Raw genomic sequence first — 16,674 nt, forward strand, 5'->3', positions numbered from 1 at the left:
TCGAATTGCAAATTCCGTACACGCGTGTGACTAACCCTATTGGCTTGCCAACTGTATCTTATTCTATTATTCATTCGGGCACAATTTACATATCTATACAATTCAATATAGTTCAATATGTTTCTCACATTCGTACCAATTTGCATACAAATCACGGTACAATCAATACACATAAAATATTCATTACAACCACAAACATCACAATTATATATAAAAGTTTATCCTATGAACTTACCAGGTACAAACAACAATAACATAAGTATCAAGGACTAATTTACAATTTTTCATTTTCTTCGATTATCTACCGGTTGGTGCAAATCTTGATATACAAGGAAAAAATTAACCGAATTCTCCAAGCTCCCTTCAATGGGCTTTCAGTGTTGAAAAAGAAAATGAAAATGAAGATGGTGATGCTTTTCTTCCTTGTTTTATGTTTTATTACTTTTTAATATTTTAATTTAACTTATATTTTAACATATAAATTAATAAAAGTGATGCACTAACCGTCCATAATAACTAAAAAGGATAATTTGCCACTTAAATTCTTAACTATTTATTTTTTAAACCTTTTTAACTAATATAAATCAATAGCGGTTAATTTTTATAATTTTTACGATTTAATTTTTTTTAAATTAACTATTTCATTGACAAAATTATCATACTGAAATTTAATATATCTCTATAATAAACTAGTAAATATTAATAAATAATATTTACCTATTGAATCTCAAAAAATAGAATTCTAAAACTACTATTTTCGATACTACTGAAAACGAGCTGCTATATTATCAATTTAAATAAAACAAGTTATTTAAATGCTTTAATGGAAACTTGCGGTGGGTACTATCAAATGTCACTCAACTCATTCAACACATTTTAACTCAATAAAAATATTATAAATATATTTTTCTATTAATATTTATATATTATTACAATTAATTTAAATTTATTATTTAAATTAAATTCAAGCAAAACCCAATCTTAGAAAAAAACCTTTATCCAAACTCCAACCAAAGACCAAACTTATTGGCAATATATAGGTCTAACGAGAGACTATACTCATCTAAAAGGGACAGTCTATTATTTAGAGTGAAACGGCATCGTTTTGACGGTGCTTTTAAACCTAAAAAGAACCCTACATTTACAATTACAAACATCTGCTTTCCTCCTTAAAACTCTGCCGTCTCATTATCCCCTGGTTGTAAATCCGCCGCTGCGAAATCCGCCGCTGTTGACAACCTTTTCTCCTTCCTCTTTCTTTACCCCGATTGTTCTTTTTTATTCTTTCCCTGCGCTTTGTGGGAAAAAAAAACCAAAGCAAAAAAGAATCGAGGAAGAATTTAAAACAATGGCACAGCAAGCAGTGCAGAAGAACACGTTGTACGTGGAGGACTAGCAGAGGAAGTGAATGAAACAATCCTCCATGCAGCTTTCATCCCCTTTGGAGACATAAAGGACGTCAAGACTCCATTAGATCAGGCCACTCAAAAGCACCGCTCCTTTGGCTTCGTTACCTTCTTGGAGAAAGAGGATGCTGCTGCTGCCATGGACAACATGGATGGGGCTGAGCTCTATGGTCGAGTTCTCACTGTCAACTACGCCCTCCCTGAGCGGATCAAGGGTGGTGAGCAGGGCTGGGCTGCTCAACCCAGTATGTCCTCTAATCCCCTTACCTTTCCTTTCTTTTATCTCCATGTATTTCTCTTTATCTGTGATTCGAAAGGTGCTTATTTCTATCGGGCGGTCGGATTCAGCTTCAAGCTCTACCTCTGGTTTTAGTTTGGTTTCTATAAACGGGTTACATAGAGATATGTTAAATACCCTTTAGGCAAAAACAGTTAGGATTATGTTTTTGCAACTTCTGGTCCAACTAAAGAATTTGTTGGGTTGATTTGAATGTGGACGTCTTTTGATCCCTGAATATGCAGCAATTTGAACTTGTGGGTGCGTAGAAAAAAAAGTGGAATAAATGAGGTTTGGGTTGACTAAAAAGAGATCAAGAGAGGCATAGAAATCTGAAACGAAATAGCTTTTCATAGTAGCATTAAGTTTGTCTTTGGTTCTTCATGGGTTTATTTGAATCTACATTCCTAGCCTTAAAAGATGGGATTTTGACACTTTCTTTTTGGTACCATGCTCGTTTCTACCCTTAAATTGGACGTCTTCCTTGTTATTGCAATAGCAATCGTGCCAATTGAACTAAGACTGTAATTTTGTGTTAGTTTCTTATACTGTATTAGTGGCCTCCAGGATAACCCCTCCAAGGATTTTTTTCGACGCTCATCCTATCGAGTCTGGGGAATGTTTTGGCTATGATTAGAGATTTGTAACTGTGATTCAATATAGTCAATTCTTTTCTTTTTATCGTAAATGTTTGCTTTTAGGCTTTTCATTGTAGAACATTTTCTTGGTCGCTTGCTCCTGAGATTAACGACCCATTTTGTACAAAATGCAGTTTGGGCTGATGCTGACACATGGTTTGAGCGGCAGCAACAAGAAGAAGAAATGCAGCGTATTCAGGCAGAGAACCAAGCAGCAATGCGTGCTGCGGAGGAGTTGCATAGGAAGAAAATGGCAGAAGAACGACAAGGGGAGAAAGAGGATGAAACAGAGATGAAGGATGATCCAATGGCAAGGGCTGAAGCTGAAGTTTCGAAACAGAATAACTAGTTTCTTTGTTATTAAATGCAGCAATCAATACTAAAAATACATTAAGGTTGTCTTTTATGCTAACCAACCTTTTTGCCTTGTGCAATCTGCAAGTTCCAAGGCTGGCCTAGCTACCCAAAAAGGTTTATAATGGAAGTTGACTCGGGACTGCTTTGTGGTTAAAGTGGCTTATTACTTAGAATTTCTTCAAACTAATTGCATCTTGTACTCTGCTAATACGACTATGGATTTCAAAGGTCCTTTTGGGGGTGTGCTGTAATTGCATCAAATACATTTCCAGGTCATTTCTTTATTATTCCTAATGCTTTCAGAGTACTAAAATCCAGGAGGGTGGAGAATCAAAACTCTCTTTTTCATTTCATGATTTCACCCCTAAATTGTCTTTTGAGATAGTTGTAACTAAATTATCTGACTAGTACCCATGCTGTAGGTTTACCAGCAAATTAGTGAGTATTTTAGTTCCATGTACATTTAATTAGAAAAAAAAAATCTAAATGAAGATAATATTGATAATGTCTCTAGGTGAGGAATTTATAGATGGGATTCATTTGTATCAATGTTTTTAAAATTTAAAAAATGAATTTACTTGTTTCCATAAATGTATCAAAAAATTTTAAAATTTGTTAGTAATTTCAAGATTAGCCTAGTTTCTGTTTTTTATTTTCAAATTTTATGTAAGAGTTGATTTTTACAAATTGTCTGACTATAAGATAAATTTAAACTTCAAATTTCATTTTTATTTAAGTTTAATATTTTTTTAAGATTTTATTTTATTTTATAAAATTTTAAAAATATAATGATATTTATACTGTATATTTTTATATTATTTATTTTTAATATAATTATTTTTTGAATTTAATAAAATGTGTTACTATTTGTTACATTAGGAGTGTTTTTTTTTATTCCACAAACAACTTTTAAAAATTGCACGTCTCTTTTTTTTAAAACTTTTAAAAATTGCACGTGTCTCTTTTTTTTAAAATATTTTACTATACTCTTATGAAACACTTATCAACCCATTGGCCCTGCTTGTGGAGTCTAAAAACTCCACTAACAGTGTACCAAACTTTTTCTCTTGTAAAATTTCTATAATTTATTTATTTATCCAGACAAAACAATTACAATTTAGAAAATTTATTTAAGAAAATTTATTCAATATAAATATCATTAAAAATATAACCTTGCGTTGTGAAATTTATTTTTAATCATTTAATATATATACTTTTTTTTAAATATAAAAATTATAAGCTAAATAACATAACTAACTTAAAACTTAAACTTAACCTTTAAAATTTTGAAAACTAAATTGTGATATTGTAACAAAGATAAATATTTTACAGTTGAAAATTTTAAGGAGCTATGCGATTTATATAGTTAAAAGGTTTTTAGTTGCAAAAAAAAATTATAACAATATTTATATAAAGTCATTTAATATTTTATAATAATTAATATTAACTTAAAAGGAAAATTTTAAAAAATATTTTTAACAATTTGTTGCTCATTTACTTTTATGAATTTAATTTAGTAAATGTGGCAAAAAAAAAACTTATTACTAAAGTCATGTGTACCATTCTATCAGAAAAATCCTTTCAATTTTTATATATATTTTATTTTGTATTTAAAGCAATTTATGTTGTTATAATAGATAAAATAAAATTTGTAACTTCTATAAGAAATAAAAAAAAAATTTAACTCACCCCCATCCTTATCCACTTTTAATAATAGGAGAATCAAAGCTCAATCCTATACACCCAACCATTAAAAAGATTATATATACTCATTATAATGTTGAATGCAAATCTTCTATCCCTTGTATAAAATCATGCCAGGTGTGACTTTACTTAAAGTCATAATTATTTTCAAATTATGCAGTGCAATGATTAAAATTAATACTATTTAATTTCTAAAAAATTAATACCTCCAAGCATATTTGGGATGTTATGAAGAAGAAGTATCAAGGGAATGCAAGGGCCAAACTTGTGTTGCTCCAAGCACTTCGAACTGAATTTGAGAATTTGCATATGAAGCCGGGTGAATCTATTGTTGATTACATGGGAAGAACAATCAGTATTGTTGATTGCAATATTGTAACTTTCTATATTAACACTCAAAATTTCCTATTTAGTTCGTTTCTAAAATTCTCTAATATTCATAACCCGACATGGCACTGTACCCAGATTTAAGGCATAACGCGTATGTTACATGTGCTTTGTGCAAGGCGGACTCAAGTTCGTCCTGGCTTTCAACCGAACGACCTTCTCCATTATCCTCGTACCACAAATCACGTCAAGTGTAGACTTAAGCAACACAAACCAAAAACACACACAAAAAAAATAAACGATTTACTTATGTTCAGTAAGAAATTAAGTTCTCTTTATAAATCGATAAAACTCGTAATTCTCAGAAAATAGAATTTATTCTTAGTAAATAAATTTTCACTACTTTCTAGTAGAATAACGATGTATGAGCATCATGTGAAGTATATTTTTAGGTCAACCATTGCTCTCTATTTATAGAGGGAAGCACAAGAGTTCTAGTTGAATAAGTCTTTGATAAATAATATTATTTAAATAGAACATACAGTCTTACTCTAAGTGTGAGAGAGTCGAGGGAGGGGGTGGCACACCCTTGTATTTTTACTACGGTTGTTGCCCCTCATGTTACGTGAGGGATAGGTTAGGGCCTCTCATGTATTGGGTCTAATTATATGTGCTTCTTGGACTTTTAACCCAACACTTTATAATTTAATCCAACCTAGTATTTATTTTCTATTTCCTAAAATAAATATTATTTAATCAAATTAATATTCTTAATTAAATAAATTTTTCAACTCAATTTTAATTCCATTAAAGTCATAACAACTTTACTATAATAGAATCTATGAGGAAATATATTTATTTTTCTTATTCAATAAATTCATAATGACTGATTAAATTAATTTCATTTTCAAACTTCAATTATTTTATTATAATTAATAAAATTTCAAAGAACCTTAAATTAATCCTTAAGTCATTTTTGTACTTAGCAAAAAAAAAGCATTCACTGCAGGCAGTGATACAAGTGATCTATTTCCCTCACTTTATTGTTTCTATTTATTTATATCTATTGATTCTACATGCAATTCATTTCTGGTTATTTCGAGCTAGCGAAGGGATTGATTGGACATATATAATTAAGGCTTAAATAATTTATAGTTAAGTTTCGACTTTTCACTTATTAATTATAAACTTATTTAGTTATAAAGTCATTCCACTAAAGTATCATGATTGAGTTCTCTCTTATTATATATCATTATGAAAGCTACTTAATAAGTGTTTGTCCAATAACCTTGTCATAAGTGTGTTATCCCCATAGGATATCCTTAATCTCTTTAGGATAAATACGTTTTCCCAACATGACATATTTTATCTCACAGTAATCATTAAATCTTTCTTCATGAAAAGTTAATTATAAAGACAAATGATTGGTGGTCACGTTTACTTTTCGTCTATCATGTAATGCCAATGAGAGAATACCATTTACCCTTATGTTGGGTCATGAATTCGACTATTGTGGAATGATGCTACATACAACAGAAGTCATATACCCAACATACCAACTTTTGGTTCCTTATCTATTTGAACTCATGCTTTCATTTACATTAAAGTGTATGAGTCATGCATACATGGTCCATCATCCACTCAAGATTAAGGTATGCCCCTGCCCGATGTACTATCAGTTTAATCAATCATGTTTATGTCTCTATCTTCTGGGAGTCACATGCTCCAATACCCAAGACAATGTACTTCCCCAATTGGACTTGATAGACGACATATTAGTCTTTCAATCGATTTGCTCATTTGTGATTAAACTAAGGACACGTTTAGGTTATCTACTAATATAATATGTTTTTTTTGTATTATAATCCAACCACATAATACCGCTTAGTATTACTTAAGCATTAGATAATCAATGAGAAAATATTTGCTTTCATTTTGCTTTGTGTGAAAAAAATCATTAAGGACTGTATACAAAGGATATTAATGTAATTAATGGATACTTAATCAAACCAATTCGTTAAAAAAAAACAAACATACAAAGAAAAAAAATACTACACTAAGGGCACTAAATCCAATAAGAACCCCTGTTTGACCCAGTTGTATCAGCACAAGTGGGTACTTGTACCGATACAAATACTTGTTACTATTCATTTCTAGCTATTGACTTACTTGTACCAATACATCTGACCCATTGTACGGAAACAAGTTTGTCAGGACCTAAAATGACCCCTAAAGTTACTGATTTTGACCTAAAACACCAATTCATTTCCAAATCTTTTGGGACTTTAAATGCATATTCTCAACATTATACATGCCTATTTAAGCACATTCAAATACATGGATAATATCATGATCACAACATCTCGAAATTCAAACATTAAGTTCACTTACTTGGCATGCAAGCAACACTTGAAACATGGCATAAACATTGCAATAAGGTTATACATACCATCATATTCATATAAATACATATTACACATCTTCATACATATATAATCATGCTTAAAATTAAAAATTCCTTGTATTTCAAATGCCAAAACATCAAAAAGAACTCTAAAGCTAAGTCTTGACACTAGGTACATACCAACTTGAAACACAACATACAAAAGGCTATACAAACTTTCCTAAGTTGAGATGTGAGTAATGGATACTGTCAACCTTCTTGAATCCTTGAGACCTATTCGATATGTGAGCACTAAAATAAACAAATCCGCACATTGAGCAAATAAACTTAGTGGTGCTAACATAATTTAAAAACAATGCATAATCAAATCAAGTATGTACATTAGTTATTAAATCATCTATATACATGCTTATAATATCTATTATTGTCTCATGATTCATTTCATTAGTGTCTTCATATGATTCATCATTCGGTTTAAGTTCCATATTTCATCTTATCAAATGCCTTCAAAGTTTTACATTATCATATTTAGTATCTACATTTTTAATCAAATCATATAATAAAATCAATACTTTCTCAATATCATTTATATATATATGACATCATAATATCATTATTTTTGTCTGAATTTCACCAAATGAGTACTTCAACTCGTCTTATATCAACATCAACCCCTTAGGCTAGTAATATCCCATTCGCATAATCCTTCAGATGTTATCGTTCAACATATTAACATTTACAATCAATTAATCATATTAAGCAACTATAGAGGTCACAATCATGATTGTGGCTATGGACGTAGCTATGATGTGGTTGAGGAAGTACTAGTAACCGGTATCATGGTGATCATAATGGTAGTACTTCTAACCACCAGAAAAAAAATAACAACGAAGGGTTTAAAATACCAAAAGGATATAGAGTTCCTTAGGAAAATTGCACGATCAGATTAAAGAAATCCTTATATGGATTAAAATAATTTGGACGTATGTGGTACACTCGTCTTAATGAATATTTGTTGAAAGAATGTTATAAAAATGATTCAATTTGTCTATATGTTTTTATAAAAAGGTTTGGATCAAAATTTGTGATGATTGTTGTTTATGTTGACAATTTAAATATTATTGGAACTCTCGAAGAGCTTCAAAATACGGTAAATTATTTAAAGAAAGAATTTGAGATGAAAGATCTTGGAAATATATGGTTTGTTCTTAGCTTGCAGATCGAAAATCTAAAGGATGAAATTCATGTCCATTATTCAGCTTATACAAAAAAAATCTTAAAAAATTTTTACATGGATAAAACACATCCACTGAGTATCCCAATAGTTGTAAGATCACTGGATGTGAGTAAAGACTCATTTCATCCTTGTGAAAATGGTGAAGAGTTTCTTGGACTTGAAGTACCATATCTAAGTGCCATAGGGGCATTGTTGTATCTTGAAAACAACACACGAATTGATATAGCATTCACTGTGGACTTGTTAGCAAGATTTACTTTCTCTCCAACACATAGACATTGGAATGGAATTAAACATATATTTAGATATGTTAAAAGGAACTGTTGGTATGGGGTTATTTTATTCAAGTGATTCAAGATCTCTATTTGTTGGCTATGTTGATGCAGGATATTTATCAAATCCACATAAATGTCAATCTTAAATGGGATATTTATTTACATGAGAAGGTACAACCATACCTTGGCGTTCAACAAAACAAATATTAGTTCCTGCCTCTTCAAATCATGCAAAAATAATTGCAATGCATGAGGCAAGTTGAGAATGTGTTTAGCTATGGTTGTTATCCAGAAGATATGTGATTTGCCTCTGCAAGAAAAGATGTCAACTATCATATGTGAAGATAATGCAACATGTATAGTTCAATTGAAGGGTGGTTACATAAAATGTGATAAAACGAAACATATTTCACCAAAATTATTACGAAGTTTAGTGATATAAAAGTTCAACAAATTCATTCTAGTGATAATTTGGTTGATCTTTTTACCAAGGCATTGTCAACCGCAACATTTGAAAGACTAGTATATAATATTGGAATGTGTTGGCTCAAAAATGTATTGCGATGTTGCCATTAGGGGGAGTCTAAAACACGTTGTACTCTTGTCTTTTAATAAAAGTTTTTGTCCCACTAGGTTTTCCTAGTGAAGGCTTTTAATGAGGTAGCTTGTAATAGAAGATTGTGTACTCTTTTTCCATCATTAGATTTTTATCCCATAGGATTTTTTCTAATAAGGTTTTAATGAAGCATGTTTTTTGTTAATGGATATCCAAGAGGGAGTGTTGTAAAATGGATGTCCATATAACTCCCATTGCAACTCTTGTAACCTTTAAAAGTTTACAAGGTATGTTAATTATCTTTATTATAGCTTTGTATAGAGGTCATGTATAAGCCTTTTTGTATCCTAAAGTGAAAGTTGAATCATCCTTTCATTTTCTACTTTCTCTCTTGTTATAATTCTCTTAGTTCATAATAATATTTTATTTTTTATTTTTTTATTTTTTTAATTTCATATAATTTTTTTAATTTTCTATTATTTTTGAATAATTTGTAATATTTTTTTGTAATTTTATATTTTTCCATATTTTATAAATTTTGCACTTTTCTATATTTTTATAACATTTTTAATAATTTTCTATTTTTCATATTTTTACAATTTTTTTTATTTTTCGTAATTTATAATATTTGTAATATTTTTTTTATAATTTATATAAATTTTATGTCACTTTAATTTTTATAATTCATTTTCATATTTTATAATTTTCGTAATTTTTATGGTTTCTTATATTTTTTTATTTTTTATGATATTTTAATTATTTTAAATATAAAACATTATATTTCGTCATGGGCACAATCTTAACATGCCACGTGACAAAAGTAACCACCCATAACAGTTGTTGTTGCTCTTTAATAGTTGACCATTAATTTTAAAGTTCAAAAGACTTGATTAATTGAAAGTTTAATGTTCAAGAGCTCAATTAAGTACAAAAAAAAATTAAGGGCTTAATTGATTTTATTTTATTTTTTGAAATGTTGAAGAGCTTTAAAGACTTTTTAACTTATATATTATTATTATTATTTAATTTTAATAAAAAATAATTTTATATAAATAGTTTGAGGGCATTTGAACAGAGTTTAAGTTTAGACAAAAAAAGAAATCCTTATATATTTTATATGCTTAAATAAAATTTAAATAAATTACAGGGTGGCCCTTATAAAAGCCATTATTCATTGTTTTTTATAACATTAATAAGAAATCCGTATCTTCTTAAACCTCAACCAATTGCAGTGCATCATCAACATTCGTTTTTCTTTCTATTTTGTGGCAAAGTTGCAATTTGGAGGATCAAAATCATAGATTTTTGTGGTTCTAAGCCTTTGGTGGGAAACCATTGAGAGCCATATGGACTACCTCCACTTGTTTTTTGTCCTACCTGTTCAGATTTGTGATTTACCCATTTCATTACTCATTCTTTTTTCTTCTTCTTTTTTTATTATCCATTTTTGGATTAGAGCTTTGACATGAGTTATCTTTTCACTTTTTAAAATAAAGTTATGGTATTATGGGCAAATTTTGAGGTTTGGGTTTTTAAGTTATAAATCCTATCATGATAATTGTTATTGGTGTATTTTGTTTGGTATATTCTGATTTTCTTTTATATATTTATATTTTATATTAATTTAATTCTATTTTTAATAATCTAAACATATATTTATGGTTGTATCTGTATATTTATCTCGAAAAAAATAAATTCAAATTGAATTTAAAGAAATTAGTAAAAAATTAGAGTAATTTAATCCCTATCACTTTAGAAAGTAAGCAATTAAGGACAATTAATTACGACGTTAATATTTTTCATTAGTTGTACATGACTCTAATTGGTATAATAATAAATTTAGCCCTCAAAATTTACATATTTTGGTTCAATTTTTTTAGACGGACCAATTTGCTCAATTTCGAAATTGAGAGGGACAGGAGAAGTCTTTTTACCAAAGAAATTTGACAATAACTTTTTGATACAATAACTAGAACTACCCGTAACCTCTAACTCTTAAATAAGAAGATAAACGCACTTCAGCATACTCATATTCATGCTCGTGCTCGAACTCACATCCTCCTACATTAGTAATAATGTCGATATTATCTGAACTAAGACTCAATCAACAGTTTTACAACAAATTTTAAATTTGGATTCACCCATATTATTATCTATTTGTAAAAATAAAATATTGTTTTTAATATTTCTAAATAATAAAATGAACTTTTTGAATTTAAAAATCAAGTTGTTGACAATGTTTTTAAAACCGGACTAGTGGTCAAACTGGTCAGATCACCGGTTCACCAATCCGATTAAAAATTTTCAAAAATCTCAGTTCATACTGGTCCCGATCTAACGAATTTAAAACCACTTTCTAAATCGATTCCATAATCCAACCAACCATTCCGATCCGATTCAAACAATATTAATTATTGACGACCCTATAATTACAATTATAAATAAATTTAAATAATTAGAATTACTCTTTTTTATAAATAATAAATTATAAATCAAATCAATCATTATAAAACATAATGGGAATAATAACTACAAAATATCTGAACAATGCCATGCATAAAACCTAAATCAAAATAAATATTAAAAAAATTACATAATTTACCCGTTATATCTGAACAATGCCATAAATAAAACCTAAATAAGAATAAATATAAAACAAATCTTACATACAGATAATTCCATAGTTTAAACACTCCTCTTCATTAAAACCTCACCCACTATGTTGTACTCGTCTCAATATTTTTTTTTGGCTAAAATATCAAATAAGCTCTTTGAAAATAATTTAAAATTCAATTAAGCCCCTCGTTGAATAGTATCCCATTTTGAGCCTTTTGAATTCATTCTATCATCGAAGTCATGACGAGCTAATGTGGCGATTGGCATGAGAAAATAATGACGTAGCAACTGACAATGCTAGTTGGCATGTTGGACTTAATTAAATTTAAAAAATTACAAAAAGAAACTAGAAAATTATTAAAGTTACAAAAATTATTATAAAATTATAAAATTTTATAAATAAAAAATTCTTTAAAAATTCTTTAAAATATTAAAAATTTATAAAATTTATAAAATTTTTTTGTTATTTTGGTTTTTAGAACAAGGAAATGGGAAGATTGAGGTGACTATCATTGACTTAAGGTGAGTGATGGGTAGAGGTATTCATCAGCTGATCTGATTTACTGTTAAAAAAAACTATATAAAAATAAATTTATAGTAATAATTTATATATTTTATAATTAAATTTAAATAAAAATATTTTTATTATTTTTAAAATAGTGAAAACAAATTATTTGGACAAGCCGAGTGTATTTGAACACGGGCCTGGAATATTTTTTTAAAAATTGAGCCTAAGCTTGGTTATGCGCATAAACACCTCAAGGCTCAAGCTATGGGTAATGTTTTAATTAAAGAAGGATAAATGTGAGGGAGGTTGATAGAGATAAGTTGAGGTTGTATGTGAAAACAAAAAAGTGTAGTAATTTTTAAATTTTTAGAAAGTTTGTTAAATTTTATATATTTTTTCTAAAAACAACTTTATAACATTTAATTTTTTATTGTTTTATAATATTTTATACTTTTAGAATTATACTATTTTTACTTAAATAATTAATTAAGTCCTCGTAAAATAATAAAAAATCAATTAAGTCTATATCATCATTTTTTCACATCAATTTGTCATGTCACTTGCCACATCATCATTTTTATCTCAACAACCATAGTTTGTCATATCAACACTTGACTCATTATAATTTTATAATTTTATATTCAATTTTTATACCGTAATTAAGAATAATTATTTATTATATATAAATTCTCGGATCGTAAATACACAAAATACTAATTATTAATATAAAAAAGTTTTCTTTTTAAGTAAAAGTCACTACAATTGTACAGGGATTATTTATTTCATACCCAAATAACATCACAAATTATTTATTTGCATGTGATATATGGTATTGATACAATGCATGATGCATTGCTAGTTAACTCAATATGCGCTTATTTGAAAAACATCATCTCTCTCTCTCTCTCTATGTTTTATAATTGTTTAATGCAATTTATCATATTACTTGAATGCATGAGTATATGTATATAACATGAGAAAGCACGAAAAAAAAATGTTTTGGTCCTTGAAAAGAAAACAAAAATGGCCGTTTAACAGAAAATGGTGTTTTAAATTCAAAATTTTGTTTTAAAATAAATATATTCCGTTTCACCAAAGTTTTTTACTGCTCCGCAAATTTCCTTTGGTGAATATTATGATGTTTCATAAATTATCATTAAATGTTGTTGATGTGTAGGATGAACAAAGATAAGATAGTAGATCTACAAGGAAGGAGTGGTGGAGATGACGAAGGTCAATTAATCTTATTTGGGTTAAGAGTCTAAGAATACTGAGAATGAAGGTGATAGTGGTGAAGACAAACTGAGAGGAAGGTGGCAAAGTGTAGGCTAGGATGTTGGAGAGTTGATCCCTTCTTCATCGTCCTGAAGGTTATTTATAGGCAAGGTCCCATGTTAGATAGCATTAACAATAGCGGATCTACTATTAGGCCATCATTATTGGACGCATAAGGAGGATGTCCGTGATAGAACATGTTCCGTCATTCCTTTTAAATCATGGTATGGAGTGGTTAAACCCACGTGGGGTTTGGTGGCCAAAAGAATCACATTCTCAATAGGAGATCGGATGCCAAGGGAAACGAGTGGTGCTATCGTTTTGGGAAACAACCAGCTAGCTTCTTTGAATGCCTACATCCTACTTGGTCAGATAGTCAAATTGGGAGACAGAACTTCTAATAACCACCCAGTTTGTAACTGGTGGAGGTCACTTCTCAGGTGGCATATCATGTTGCCACATGTCTTAAGTTGGTGGAGGTATAACAATATTCCCCCCTCAAGACGAGTGAGGGAGAGGTTATAAAGTGGCCTTTCTCAAGACAAGTTGTTTTTTCACTTTCTGCGAGAATCATAATAGCAAGTGGTGAGGAACGTTGGTGTGACTTGCAACGGAAAGTGAAAAGTCGTCGTGAAAACTTCTAAAATTTTTTCTATAAATGCCCATTGGGAATTGTTTCTGGAGAATCAAGGCACTGATGACTGATAGCTTCTACCGACATGTGTTGAGTTGCCATTGGTTTTCGGACTGGTAGTAGAACTGTTTGCTTTGAGGAAGCCTCTATATATTCTTCAATTGTTCTTCTTTGAGGTCATTTTGCTTCTGCGATTCTTGAAATCCCTTTGTTGTTAATTTTTTATAGTTGTGTTCTTTCTTTTTAGGTTTCTTGTTCTCTGAATTTCTTTTGGGATTTTTGTGGTGGTTTCTTATTTTGAGTCTTTTCTATTTTGATTTCTGGTACAATACTTCATTTTTGACTTTATTCCAGTGATTTTTGGTGCTTTAGGAAAACATGGCCAGAGGTGGTGGCCGGTCTAATAATGTGCCTGTTAGTTTAAATCTCCGGTGAGGAAAATCTCGAACACACGAACAAAATTTGAACAGAAAAAGAAGAAATAGGACAAGGCTCCAAGGCGTGTACAAGCCACTATCTTTAAGGCTATATTCACCCCCACCTATCTTCGGTGTGCAAATGAGTTCCAAGCAAATTAACCTCGAGGATACAATGAAGCCAATGACTATTTGCATTTTGCACTGACGAGAATAGTCCACTACGCACTGAGCAATGTATAACAAAAACTCAATTTCTACAAAGGATTTCTACAGTAATACTTTATAGAATAATCTAATAATATTAGAAAATGAAGGAAGGAAATAAAAAAAATTAGAATTTTTTGGTGTATTTTCCAAATAAAATCTCATTCCTATTTATAGGAATTTTCATGTCTCTTCATAGAAATATCTTTCATCAATAGGTGTCTTTCTGAATAACAATGTCTTTAAAATAAATACATAATTATTCATTTAATATTATAACTATTTAAATAGTATATTTAAATAGTTATAATTCTTTAAAAAAACAAATAATATAATCTTTTGATTAATTACACACATTCATTTATAGTTATTGGAACACTATAAATATTTAAAAATATTCCAACAGTGACATCAAGAGAGGCGGTGAAAGAACAAAGGGTTATTATCAAGTAACTCGAAATAACAAAAGATGAACCAATAACAAGTTTTAGCTACTTGTGTAGCACAACCAAGTTGGAGATGCAGAGGTTGTTAATGTGTCTTGGGTTGATTGATAGACATTATAAATATGATTTTAGCATGTCAGAAGGCATTCACCATTTGAGTAAAGTATTTGGTCCCAACTACTAGTGCGAAGCCTGACTTCTACCTCCCGCTATTTTTACTTGAAGCAGAGTTCACATTCCCTCTTCCTGAATTTATACGAGACTTGCTTAATGATTACAATGTAGTGCTCGAGCAACTGACAAAACATTTCTTGGTGGCTGATAGTTGGGTATTTTATTTAATGTTGCAAGCACGTCTTCCAATGTATGTATTACTTGAGGGAAATAGATGACGAGCGACTTTTGGGAATGTTTGAAATCTACGCGTGAGGAACCCACCCAAAAACAGAGAATATTTTCTTTGGGGGACAACTAGGATCAATATTAACGATAGCAAGTATATTCTTGTGGAGCTGAAGTTGGTAGAAAGTTTGACTTCCTAATCAAGTGGAAACGACTTTTTACCATTAAGTGCACCTTTCGTTTGAGGCTGATAAATAGTCCAAGTGCCACTCAACAATAAAATATCATGAACCAATAGGGGATACTAGTGGTCCCACTTGGTATCACTCAAAGAAGTGTGTTTAAATTTTGTCTTTAGGACAAAGGAGCTTGTGAGTACATGACATGAGATTTTACAGAAGGCTACCGAAATAACAGGAGTTGGCCACAAGCTGCGTACGCTTTTCCTTTCTACTCAAATTTGGAGTAACAAAGTGCCTTCCAGGGGTAAAAAGGGAACCTATGGATTACATTACTCGCTATTTCAGTCAACCGGGTCTGAAGTGGCAAGTCTCAACTGGTACACCCGCAAAAATGCCTCAGCTTTTCAGGGATCACCATCTTTATCCAACAGGTTCCTCTAACTTCGACATGAATTCTCCTGATAATGGTTTGGGTGCCAAATTTTATTATGCCTTATGATGTCGAATATACTAAGTCGATGCAAACCTTTGCATTGTCTATTTTGTGCAGGTGATGTTTTTCTAGCTAATGACAAGAGGTCCGGAGAAGAGATTGAGTATTCCAATGGTAGGATGTTGAATCTAGTGCTCTAAGTGTAGTATTTTCTTCTATGTACACTCGTAATTTTATCGAATAAATTGATTAATAAAATTATTCATGAATTGCATTAATTCCCTTTGTATATTATCCTCACGTGATTTTTGCATGTAAAGAAAAATAGAAGCAAATATTGGCTCACTGGTTGTCTGGTGTTTAAACTAATACTAAGCAGTATTATGTGGTTGGATCGTAATACAAAAAGACAATTTATATTAGTAGACGAACCT

General features: G+C 30.1%; 1 protein-coding gene across 1 annotated transcript; it reads left to right on the forward strand.

Moving 5' to 3' along the window:
• The first annotated feature begins 1,100 nt into the window (after positions 1 to 1,100).
• LOC107945784 (peptidyl-prolyl cis-trans isomerase E) lies at positions 1,101 to 2,965 on the forward strand. The gene is given in 3 exon segments (XM_016879915.2): positions 1,101 to 1,382; positions 1,385 to 1,651; positions 2,456 to 2,965. Coding segments are annotated over 3 exon segments (516 nt in total). The 5' UTR covers positions 1,101 to 1,348; the 3' UTR covers positions 2,671 to 2,965.
• The last annotated feature ends 13,709 nt before the right edge of the window (positions 2,966 to 16,674 follow it).

Source organism: Gossypium hirsutum, chromosome D12, assembly GCF_007990345.1.
Source record: "Gossypium hirsutum isolate 1008001.06 chromosome D12, Gossypium_hirsutum_v2.1, whole genome shotgun sequence".
Taxonomy (NCBI): domain Eukaryota; kingdom Viridiplantae; phylum Streptophyta; class Magnoliopsida; order Malvales; family Malvaceae; genus Gossypium; species Gossypium hirsutum.